Genomic DNA, 11,634 nt, shown 5'->3' with positions numbered 1-11,634 from the left:
GGAACATCTCTGTGATCGTTTGACGCTGTGGATTGCGAAAGTTAGTAACATCGCGGTACGTCAACCCCGCAACGAATTCCGAAACGAGCACCTACCTACCCGGTTACCTATATTCGATCTAAACTATTCTCCATTCTTTCCAACACACATCATTCTTCTTCATTTGCGCCGTGGTCACTGACTTACTTTTTCATTGATTTATACCTGGAGGGAGTAAAATGTCTTTGTATCATAGTGAGCCAGCCCTTATACAGTGATACTAAAGACAGACGAAAATTAGAAAATGATAAAAACCGATTTAAGTAGAAGTAACGTTAGATCTGGATTTCAGTAAAATGATTATCAAGTGTATGAACATTACGAGAGCTATTGTCAAGTTTATCCCCCGACACGCTCTCAAACTAGCCCCCATATCTACCTTAGCTTAGCGAGTTTACTGTATTTGCAGTGATATTCTGTCAACCCTGTGACTGTATGTCTTATCTTCGTGATTGCTGGCAGACTATCGATACATCGACCTTTTGTAAAATGAATTAGAAACTGTATGCCTATCAACATTTTTCTAAGCGAATCAACGATGCAGTTTATCGATACTTGCTAACTGTTGAAAAATTGACAATGAGCCAAAATATAACATGCAATTTGATTGCATTATATTATGGCAAACATTGAAGTTTCATTGATTAAATAATCCTGTGAATCTAGTTAAACATTCGTCGGAATATGTTTAAACCTCAGATGAATACCCCACTTAAACTACATCATAGTAAATTGAAATGTGGATTATCATCATCAGTACAGCTAAACAGAATTCGTTCTCGCGAATGTCGAGTAACTGATGGTTACCTGTTACGATGCTCATTCCGTTTCCAGCAACGTGCGAAATTTCTAGCTTTAATTAACGATAACCTAAAGTAAAATAAATTGCAAATGAATGATTCGATTGAAAGTCAAGCATCGCTGCAATCGCTAATGAGCTTATCCATGCAGTTAAGAAATCTAAAATTTGTGTGACAATTGTTACCGCCACGCCACGTGACAGAGGAGTTCCAGGGAAATAACCCGTAACTTAAACTCATGCGAACTCACCAACGTTGCCCAGTAATGGAGAAGTTACTCGGATGTCTCAGGTTAACTCTGTGAAAAACACAGAAAGGAAACTTGAATTAATTGAGCAAACGGTGCCAATGGTATGCTGTGGATTTATAGATTTCTAGTTCTTGAATTATTTGTTACTGTTCTCTATTTCCATTTTCATTCACCGCATATTAGGCAAGGATAAAATTCTGATCAAATTTTCAACCTCATCTTATCAAACAATTATTAAACTTACAATAAGTACTTATTCTTACCTCTTCCTGGGTTGCTCCAGAGAGTAAATGTAGATAGTAGTTCTCCCATTATGTCCACGTTGAACGGCAAAGCGAGGCACCTTTTACACTGCAATAAGAATATAACAGAATATTACATTATATTACTTGGATCAGACTACATTTCACTACAGACTGTCTGGATCTGATCAAAATTTTTTCTATAACATTATAGTGATTTGTGATGCGTCAATGAATGAATCTTAGAATCAATAATATAAGGTTGATCAAATAAGCACAAATACTGAATAAATGAATCAAATAATTGCGACAGAATTTAATATCAGTCAAATATGAATGCAAAAATCATTAAAGATTAAAAGCGGGATAGTGATTCAAAATCATATTAATTGCGTATCTTTCGTTTTTATTCACTGTATTGATTGATTTACGTTCTTAGTGATTAATTGATCGCGTTACTTTGTTCAGATCATTGCGTCAATAATGCTGCAATTTCATCTACCCCTGTAATAAGGTAGGATATATCATTGGTATTCCAATCATTAGAACCGATTAATATCATTGTTGCAATTTATTTCTAAGATCAGGTAAGATATCACAATTTTCATTTAGGAATATTACTTAAAAATCAATGCACGCAAGATTTACTACCATTTTTTAAATTCAACGAGACTAGACGATTTAAATTCGTTTGTATTTTAAAATAACGTTAGCAATTTAGGGTGTATGTATAGTTTGAAAATGAGAATTAACGGTGAGCTGTAGAAAACTGTGACTATGGTCGCCAATTTTTAATATAAATAACGCGCCATTAAATAAAACAAAGCGCCATATCCCACGGAGAGAGAGGTATTCACCAAATCAATCACACTTACGATTGTAAAGACGGCGAATAAAACTTACCTTCAGTATCTGCTGACTCTGTTAATTTCAATCACTCACTTTTTCTTTGGACCACAGTTTTGCACTTTGTGGAATAATTACTAAATGTAAGTTTGATAATAGTACACTGATCAAACTACGTGATGCAGCTTCAATACTGTGATATGGATTACAGAACAGTGAAGCATTTTTTTTTTTTAACCTTCCATGTCCCAAATCACTGAAACATGTGATTCTCCTTAGACCCGCCGAACACGACCGCACGTAAACACTGATCGGCAACAACTGATGGCGAATGACGCCGCACGATGCTCACCCGCCGCGTTTCCCAACCGACTGATCGGACCGAGATGCGCACAGCGGGGTATTGCTTATCAAACTGCCGTTGTATCATAGCATCAGCCGTTAATTTAATTTTCGCGTATCGAGATTTATCGAAGATTCTGGGAAAGACAACTCTAGCCTGACAGAGGCTTGATTTTCACTGCGGCAGCATTTTACTGCCCGTGAAAATCCAGACGATCATAACATTCGAGAGACAAAAATCTTGTTAATAAAAGTTTCTGAGGAACTAATATAACAGAAATGTTCTAGGTAAATTTATATTTTCATTTTCAATTAACGGTTGACGAACAAACATTGAGAACCGATAGGAAACTCTGAGATATAGTCAGCACACGATTCCTATATTTATTGAATTTGCGATTGATAATGACAATAAGTGTGGTATGAAGCCGTGGAAGTATCGTACTTACGCCTGACACGGTAAGCAAAGGCAATCTAGCATGCGCACGTGCTACCAACCAATCGGCGATGACCACATGTTGTTCGGTAAACTGCTCTATGTCCCGCTACTAAACCGTACCCAGGGTTAGTCATCTCTTCTAATCTGCACATTACTCAATGGTAGTATTGATGGTTACTCGAGGGTGCAGACCAGTGCAGACGAGTGATGGCTTGTAGACGGAGCAATGTTCGTTTTCGATAAATATTTATTTTATTTTATTTCTGTTTACAAAAATGTCTCCACCTTGCCTTAGCCAGTGCTGTCAAACACCATCAGCATCAATAAATGAAGAAATTAAAAAGTACCCGGTTAAAAATATGGAACTTAATCGGGTGAGCTTATTTTTAATTTTCATCTCTGGGATGAGCTTCGCTGTCATCGGTACACTACTTTCAAACTACTTTCAACAATTCTCACTGAGTTATGTAGGTAAGAATGCATGAAAATCTCTCTACCCGTATATAATAAAATTTCATGGTTACGTTGACTTCTGAAATACCAAAATAACAACGATTACATGAACCAGTTGATAAACAGGAATTTGAACGCAAGCTGTTTCTATCTCTACGTTAAAGTCCTCGACCTTACCTTTTACCTGAAACAGCAACTTTTCAATTTACAGGTGACGATAACCGGCGTATATTTGCGCCACTCCCGTCAGAAAATTTTTTGAACTTACATGATGAAGGAACATTAAGTCTCTCACTTCGAAATTCAGAAATTAGTAAAATAAAACCAGTCACTGATGCAGCGTCTGTATCAGAGGCCATAAGCTCCTTACACTTGGCGTTAGAAATGAAACTATCCGGTAAGCAAAGCAAAGCTGTAAAGTTGTTTCAACATGCTGTTGCCTTAGCTCCTAAGCACCCGGATGTTTTGAACCACTATGGAGAATTTTTGGAACATACACAGAAAGATGTGATCAAGGCTGATGAGTTTTATGTCAGAGCTTTGACATATCAACCAAATCACGAGGGAGCTTTGGCTAACAGGCAAAGAACAGCTCGGGTTGTTGATGAACTGGACCAACGGATGCTTAGGAGAATAGATGAGAAGAGAGATGCGTTATCGGCAATACCTGATAGCAATGCTGCACTCCGTCGTGCTAAAAAAGAAGCATATTTCCAACACATTTATCACACTGTTGGTATTGAGGGTAATACAATGAACTTGGCTCAAACTAGAGCCATAGTTGAAACAAGAACTGCAGTGGCTGGTAAAAGTATTGATGAACATAATGAAATCTTGGGCTTGGATGCTGCAATGAAGTATATCAATGCGACCCTTGTAAATAGGTAAGGCAAACTATTCCAAAGGTGAATTAATAAAACTTTTAAGACCGATCAGTTTGCAGCATGTAAATTGACTAATATTTTCAATATAGGACTACTTTTATCACCACTTTAGCAGAGATTCATTTCTCACAATTGATAGTGAAGCGCAAATCGCATCATGGCACCAGTCACCTGATAATTGAATCAAAAATACGTAATGGTAACAAGGACTGAGCAAGAGATTTTTCATGTTGTTTGTTACCTTATACACAAAATCGCCATTTTAGTAAATTTTTTGTAAATATCTTTCACCATTTAGATCAACTGCCTACAGAAATATTAAATTAATGTCATTTGAGTGATTTTCTGAATTTTCCTACAGATATTTTCACAATACTAGTTGCCAAGGGTATGCGTTGCAAAATTATTGAGACTTTAATACATTGCCTATATTAGTATAGTTATGGGTGTAGGGTTCATTATTCATATTAAATTTCTATTTCCTAATAAATTCTATGTATGTGTGTTTATAGTATTAATAAACATTTTAATTTCTACTTGACGCCATGATGCTTTTGCATAGATTAAATGCTCCTGACTGGAATGCTTATAGTACAGCTTGCTGCGGGTCTGACAGTGAACGGCCCTTCAAAACGTGAGCAATTTAAAAAAATGAGTTACTTACGACTGTTCCCTATAATAACGGATTCAGAATTTTTGGCAATATATTACCAGTATCTTGTCTTGATTGTCAACCATCTCAAAAATGTGAATATTGTGGGGAACAGCCATGAATAAAATGTTTGATGTTGTATTATCTTTTGCACACATTTTACACACTATAAATTGTCATCTGTGACTTTTATTTTTATTCCATTTGTACGTGAGATGTTTTGGCATAGTATTGGCATCTATTTCGTTTGTTTTGTTATAAAACAGCATTTGCATGAATGGGACCCAGTACTTCAAGTATTTTTTCAACTCATTTTTGCATGATATTGCTATGTGTATTCTAAGGCAGAAAACTACCGATAGGGTCATTGCGTCAATAAATGAAAATGACCGATGAATAAACTATTCAATATAATTTATATGGTAAGTTTTGTTCTCTCATCGGAGTTTTATTGTCTGCTTAGACGTTTCATCATTGGCTTAATCACCCTATTTGTTTTTATGTGGAAGTCCCGTGCTGAGCAGAAGTAGTTTGAATCATTCATAAACTAGTAACTATGCTATTGTGGGAAATTGGGCAATTAGGTAAATAACGAATAATTGTTCAATACACTGATGCACCCACGTGGTGCTTACTTGTTAAATCTGTAGACACCTGCAACACTGATTGCGTATTACAGGGTTGGCTCCATTTCCATCAAAGATATACTAGAAATTCACAAACGTGTGCTGGGGCACGTAGATCCTGTAGAAAGTGGGCAATTCAGGCGGACACAAGTGTACGTTGGAGGGCATGTACCACCAGGTCCAGGAGACATACATATGTTGATGGAACAATTTTCTTTGTGGTTGAACAGTGAACAAGCTGTTCGAATGCATCCTGTGAGGTAATGTGCAAGCATATTAGGAGCACTAACTGTAACGTTATATGCGTTTTTTTACAGAGTAGATATTTCTAACTAAACTATTTCAGATACGCTGCTTTGGCCCATTACAAGCTGGTTCATATTCATCCATTCTCTGATGGAAATGGTAGAACATCTAGACTTTTAATGAATATGATTCTAATGCAGGCTGGCTATCCGCCAGTTATAGTTCACAAACAGCATCGACATAAATATTATGAATATTTGCAACTGGCAAACACAGGAGATGTACGACCTTTTGTCAGATTCATTGGAGAATGTACAGAACAAACGTTAGATTTGTTTTTGTGGGCTACTAGCGAATTTTCTAGGCAAGTCCCGGCATTAGGGCAAGATTCTCTACTATCCGAAAACCAAAACACGATTTTGCTCAGCGACGATGGAAGTGGCGACTATGAAAACGATTAAAAAGATTCAAGTTTTTATGATCATATATAACTTAAATACAAAATTGATAAATGTATGCCCAATTTTAAATTCGCATGCGTGTCAAGAGTGTGATGAATATTATTGTGATTATTCCGTGAATCGTACATACATACCGGTGGTTTGTACGAATCAAATATGCCATTTCCATTACGAAATAATTGTTATGGCTATTTTGTATTTAATTTTGAGTCCATGTTCTGTTGTAAGCATACCATCAAAGCATAATCGTATGCCAGCCAAAGTAGCCTGCATAGGTGCACATTAATCTTATTGTACATAAGTCAAGTCATCTTTGCTATTAATACAATTTAAAAATTATTGAATCGAGACTCATGTCACGAATTGGGACAATCTAAATTTGTCATATTGTTGAAAATAAGTACTAGTTCAAATACTTCTGTAGATAGATCTAATAGGTAATTTTATAAAGTATTTTTTAATATTAAGTTGATTAAGACTGTGATGTAAAATTATTTACCTAATGTTAATCAATGAAGTATGAGAGAGGCACAAATTATTGTACAGATGTAATGTTTGTTTAATCATGAGTAAACGAGTTGTAATGTAATGAGATCAGTGCGGCAAACACTTGCAGGTCAAGATGTTTAAAATTATCAAAAATGTTACACTACGTGATCATTCAGACATTATTTAGAGTAAATTTTTAAGAAAAAAGAATAAACCCAATTATTATAGTGCTTTCTTGTTTATTAATTTTTTTTTATTTATCCAATTGTGAAAAATGAAGAAACCTATACGATGTAATACCATTTTCAAATGGTAAGCTGAACAAAAAAGTCGAAACTTTTTACATACATACAACAAGAAGCTCATTGTAAATAGTAAAATGAATTCGAAACATGAACCATCAGATGATCAGAAGACAATATAGTTAGGTTTTGGTTCTGTTTTTTATTCATCAAGCAACAACATGGTGTCATTATAATACATGTATGTACCCAGAACAATTTTCTGTGCATATCAATCAGAATGAAGAAAAAAAGATTTAGTGAAGGTGAGGCAGTAGTCGAGATTTGTGATATCATGAGTAATGTAATACACTATTACAGTAGTTATGGTCTTATCAGTAATAGTGTCTTCGACTGTGTTAAATTATTTTTTTCCAACTTTATAAATTATTATCATAGCATATAAAAAATTATAAGTATATTTAAAATCTTCATTCAACGAGCAATCTTCCATCACAGTTTATTACCATTTTGTAATATTCTGTGACCATAGAACGGGGATATATATATCAACATTTTAATTTGCTCGATATATATTACATTAACTTGTTCTACTTGCCTTCAAGTCTGTGATCATATGAATTTATTAAACACAACTTAGACAAATGTATCACATGCTGGATAAATTCTATAATTATTGTTAAATAGTAAACATTAGCTTCATCAATATTGCGATCTATGTGAAAAGAACATTCATGTTTATTTTCATTAAAGTCAGTTAGGGAAGTGTCAATCGACTAATGCGTGTGAATTATCATGCTTTGTTCTATTGGTTTGACTAAAAAGGTATGAAAAATTAAAATCTTAAATTGTAGTTAGCAATAAAATATTCCAATACAGCTTCACAGGGGCAAAATTTACTCATAAAAAACTTTGTGACATTTTTTCTACTATAATAACCACATGGAATATTGAGGCATCGAAATATTTTCAAGCTGATAACTATGCAAGATATTCTTAGTTTTAACAATCAATAATATTACTTAACAATACGTTTTTCGAATTTAAAATAGCTGAGATCCACTCAGCATGTTTACTTCCTAAAACTTCCAAGGGATCGAAATTTTTCTATCGTCTCTTTGAAAGTAAACCTGTGCAAATATTTTAATTTAACGGGGTCACAAAAACTTCGAATGCACAATTTTTAAACATAAATATAATGCGTTGATTTGGCACTATTATAACGAAGCAGATTGTAGAGAAAATACAACAGTTATTATTCAATTGAGGACAGCTGGCCAAGATCTCTAATTGCAACGCTCAAAATCTTCATTTCATCGAAATATTGAAAATTAAAAATACCCCCGTGATAATTAGCTCACGCTGAAGAATTGAGTATTAATATTACGATTTTTTAATTGTAAGAGCAACAGATTATTCATTGGACTTAATATTCTAATAACAATACAGATATATTTCGACGAAATTGTATTTGTTTGAATTAGTATTTAGTTATCTACCGGAATCATTCATGTCACACCAGTGTTCTTCCAACAACTGCACAACTCAGTTCTTCTGAAATGCATGACATTATCAATGAAGCGACTTAGAAAAACACATTTTTCCTTAAAGTCCTATGAGTTATTAATTAGATGATTCCGCAGTTACATAAAAGAAAGTGATCTGGATCAAATTATAATATTATTAATACACAACTCAATACTTAGGCCGTTGTTGAGCCACATTGAAACATATATAAGTGTCTTACAGCTAAGAGTTACTTCTGAAATCAGTCGTTATTTGGTTTAATACGAGTTTCGTTTACTAAATTTAAGTAACCGGCTATAGAATAAGATCTAAATAGATTATCCAACTCTGCAGTCAAAGAAACGAGACCCTTACTTTTAAGCAGCCTATAGAATACACCACCGTTTCTTAATGTAAAAAAATATTACAAAATTCATCATATCCAGGTATTACAAATTTTCCAACAATTTACGCGCACTGTAACAGATATTAATCAAAGACCATGAAGCCTACATGATGTAATAAAATGATATTTTGAAAATTTAACCTCATTAATAATATCAATTCAGTTTATAAAATTTTTTGATCTAGAGGCAAGAGTGAAAATACAATGTTCAAATAAAAATATATACAGTGTATGCAAAATCAAAAGAGCACTATGTACAACTTTTGACTTAAGATACATGGATATAAAAAGATTAATTTGATACAATCGAGATTGTAGACTGGCAAAGCTTTTGTACCTTGAATTTACACAAGTTTCCAACGAACGAATTGTTGTATTATGTTCTAGATGTCGTATAATAGCCAAATAATACGAATGGTTGAGACCTTGAGTATATGATGATATCATGTTATGAAGAAACCAGAAATTCAAATACATTAATCGAGCAACAGGGTTGGTGATCTACTTCTAATATGTTTCCATAAACCGGTATTCTAAGGCTGTTTTCACTGTCTGGCGGTACACTGGGTCCCTTTTCACGATATTTCTAATGTCTAATCAATATCTTAATTTAATATTACATGATCTTATACATCAAAAAATTAAATTCACAGCTTAAGCATAAGTCAAAAGCACTCTTGTCGCACTCAAGAAACGTTTATTGTACATTTAGTACTTCAAAAGCTTAAAAACCGCTGAAAAACTCAGAACCGGGCACACCGTAACAATGAGAAAGTGCCATACATGTATAATAATTATGATTCTTTGAATGTTGGGTCGTAAATGGGTTTTGGTTTGATTAAGGGACTGCTTGTTTGAATGTCAGCTACAAGTAAACTTTTTTTTTTGCTGTATATACTTTTTTGAATAACTTTTTTTTAATGTATCTAGAAGCTACAGGTGGAGAAATGCTTCATAATTCATCATGTAAGCAACTTTTGTCAGTAAACGACCGGCGCCTTATATCAGAGAACAAAATATATTTATGGTTTTTATTTGCTTAGTACAGTAGTTAAATACATGATAATTTCTTTATGTTAAAATTTGCAGTAATGAAGTTAACTTTTATCAGCAATGCATTTCTGAGTTAATCAACCACTATTCAATACTAAGTCTCTGAATTTGTAGCTGACGGAAATTTTAATTATAGTCCATAATTTTAACTTGAACTTTTGATCCAATTTTACAGTTCTGAAATGAAACAATAAGAAGAGTAAGCAAGGTCTATAGATGCTGATTTGTTTAGTAAGCTAAACAATTTTTAAAATTATGTAGAGAGATATTCAGAAAGATGCGCTTCCAATAAGTTAGCGATTGTAAAAAACTTAGTTGGCTTTCATGCTGGACAAAATGTATCATTTTTTAAATATATATAAAATTATTCAGCGTTGTTAAATAAAACCAAAAAAATTAAACTGTTGACATTATCTCAAGTATATTATAACAGAAGATTAAATCGAAAATGCATCACATATTTGAAGATAGAGTCAGGGTGTTTCACCTCATTTGGAACCCGCTGAATGATTTCTGGTGAGTTTACACTATATGATTTTGCTAATCACAATTTTTTCGAAGAGCATCCTCTAAAATTTTATCACTTAATTAACAAGCCAAGAATATTGTAGTAGTCAATAACTGTTTATCATGAGGCAAAAAGGTGACACTAAGGAACTCGTAACACTTTTTACACTAACATCGGTAAAAAATATAGATATATCGTACATCACTATTAGAGTATTATTTGATTAGATTCAAAAGTACATAACGACTAATAGAATTCGTTAGGAATACATAGATTTAACTAAGAATGTGATTAATATAGTGTAAACTCACCCTCAGGTGATGCAACCCATATATTATTAGTATATGGGAGTGTGACGTTTACATCCCATATATTATATTATTATGTATACGGGAGTGTGACATGTAGGTTTAATTGTATCGTGTGTTGCGTGTGCGCGTCATCTTTTGACTGATCTGCTCTTCTTGGAGAAGTTGGCCTCTGAATTGGCTGACTTGGTCCAGTGCTGCGTTCAATGTATCACGCTGCTGTGTCAACAGTTCTTCCCACTTTTGGGCGTACGCTGTAACAAACAAGATTTAATCCCGTCAACATCAAGGCGTGATTATGTAGCAAGCAGTCAGCTGGTTATATGGTATTACAATGCTTAGTCACGATGATCAGATGACTTTCTAATAAGGTGAAATTCTCTCAGATTCAGTAAATAGCGGAGACCTTAGACTAATCATACTTAATACAGAATTATACCAAAATACAAAAAAAGCAAGCTGCGAGAATTAAACAATTTTTATTCAGCTTCCGTGATCCTGACTGAGCACTAAATTCAATAAATGTTCATCCACTAAGTTGTAGCATGAAATTTCGGACAGTATCATAAGCATTTCGTTCCATTTCATAAATTGAAATTCAACAGCAGTTTCAAAAGATAGAACGTAAAATGCACAAAGCACAAATCGCCCCTGATCTTACGCCTGAAGATAATACACGTGATCTACAAATGTTCTATGTTGATGCGATAATATGGTAATAGATAAGTTAGTAATAATAAGTTAGATTATTTTCAATTCAAGACGTAACCCAGAGAAGATGCAATACATTTTTACCGCAATGATTAGTAAGTGCTTTTATCACACTGCTATACTGATAATTA

The 11,634-nt window shown here is 33.9% G+C and overlaps 2 protein-coding genes and 1 long non-coding RNA gene across 7 annotated transcripts in view; 1 reads left to right on the top strand and 2 right to left on the bottom strand.

The window, feature by feature from the left end:
• Positions 1–947: 947 nt before the first annotated feature.
• On the bottom strand, positions 948–2,374 carry LOC138191072 (uncharacterized). The gene is made up of 3 exons (XR_011177354.1): positions 2,235–2,374; positions 1,353–1,440; positions 948–1,137 (listed from the first exon to the last, which is right to left on the bottom strand). It is a non-coding gene; the product is annotated as an uncharacterized lncRNA (long non-coding RNA).
• A 698-nt stretch (positions 2,375–3,072) lies between these two features.
• Fic (FIC domain protein adenylyltransferase) lies at positions 3,073–10,618 on the top strand. 3 transcript variants are annotated; one of them, XM_069137824.1, is made up of 5 exons: positions 3,073–3,429; positions 3,623–4,295; positions 4,385–4,494; positions 5,598–5,833; positions 5,920–6,059. In XM_069137824.1, the coding sequence occupies exons 1-4, from the start codon at positions 3,234–3,236 to the stop codon at positions 5,804–5,806; spliced, it is 1,188 nt and encodes a 395-aa protein (XP_068993925.1). In that variant the 5' UTR covers positions 3,073–3,233; the 3' UTR covers positions 5,807–5,833; positions 5,920–6,059. The 3 variants fall into 3 exon arrangements, with proteins under 3 accessions (XP_068993925.1, XP_046490783.1, XP_046490792.1); XM_046634827.2 differs by lacking the exon at positions 4,385–4,494 and adding an exon at positions 4,858–4,929 and having other exon boundaries at positions 3,079–3,429; positions 5,627–5,833; positions 5,920–10,618; XM_046634836.2 differs by lacking the exon at positions 4,385–4,494 and having other exon boundaries at positions 3,082–3,429; positions 5,627–5,833; positions 5,920–10,618.
• Klp10A (kinesin-like protein 10A) overlaps positions 7,194–11,634 on the bottom strand; it is a 31,818-nt gene continuing 27,377 nt past the window's right edge. For all 3 annotated transcript variants that reach the window (XM_046634664.1, XM_046634670.1, XM_046634679.2), the window contains one exon: positions 7,194–11,046. In XM_046634664.1, coding sequence (XP_046490620.1) covers positions 10,895–11,046 — 152 coding nt within the window. In that variant the 3' untranslated portion in view covers positions 7,194–10,894. The remainder of the gene's footprint in view (positions 11,047–11,634) is intronic.

The sequence above is a fragment of the Neodiprion pinetum genome, chromosome 1 (genome assembly GCF_021155775.2).
Source record: "Neodiprion pinetum isolate iyNeoPine1 chromosome 1, iyNeoPine1.2, whole genome shotgun sequence".
In the NCBI taxonomy this organism is placed as follows: Eukaryota; Metazoa; Arthropoda; class Insecta; order Hymenoptera; family Diprionidae; genus Neodiprion; species Neodiprion pinetum.
Note: the sequence above shows the minus strand (reverse complement) of the source record. Positions and strands in the feature narration are given on the sequence as shown.

Excerpts from the sequence above, each read along its gene's own strand:
- Fic (XM_046634827.2), top strand. The coding sequence starts at position 3,234 with ATGTCTCCACCTTGCCTTAGCCAGTGCTGTCAAACACCATCAGCATCA. Across the intron at positions 3,430-3,622 it reads ATTCTCACTGAGTTATGTAG|GTGACGATAACCGGCGTATA; the intron begins GTAAGAATGCAT and ends TTCAATTTACAG. Across the intron at positions 4,296-4,857 it reads AATGCGACCCTTGTAAATAG|ATTAAATGCTCCTGACTGGA; the intron begins GTAAGGCAAACT and ends GCTTTTGCATAG.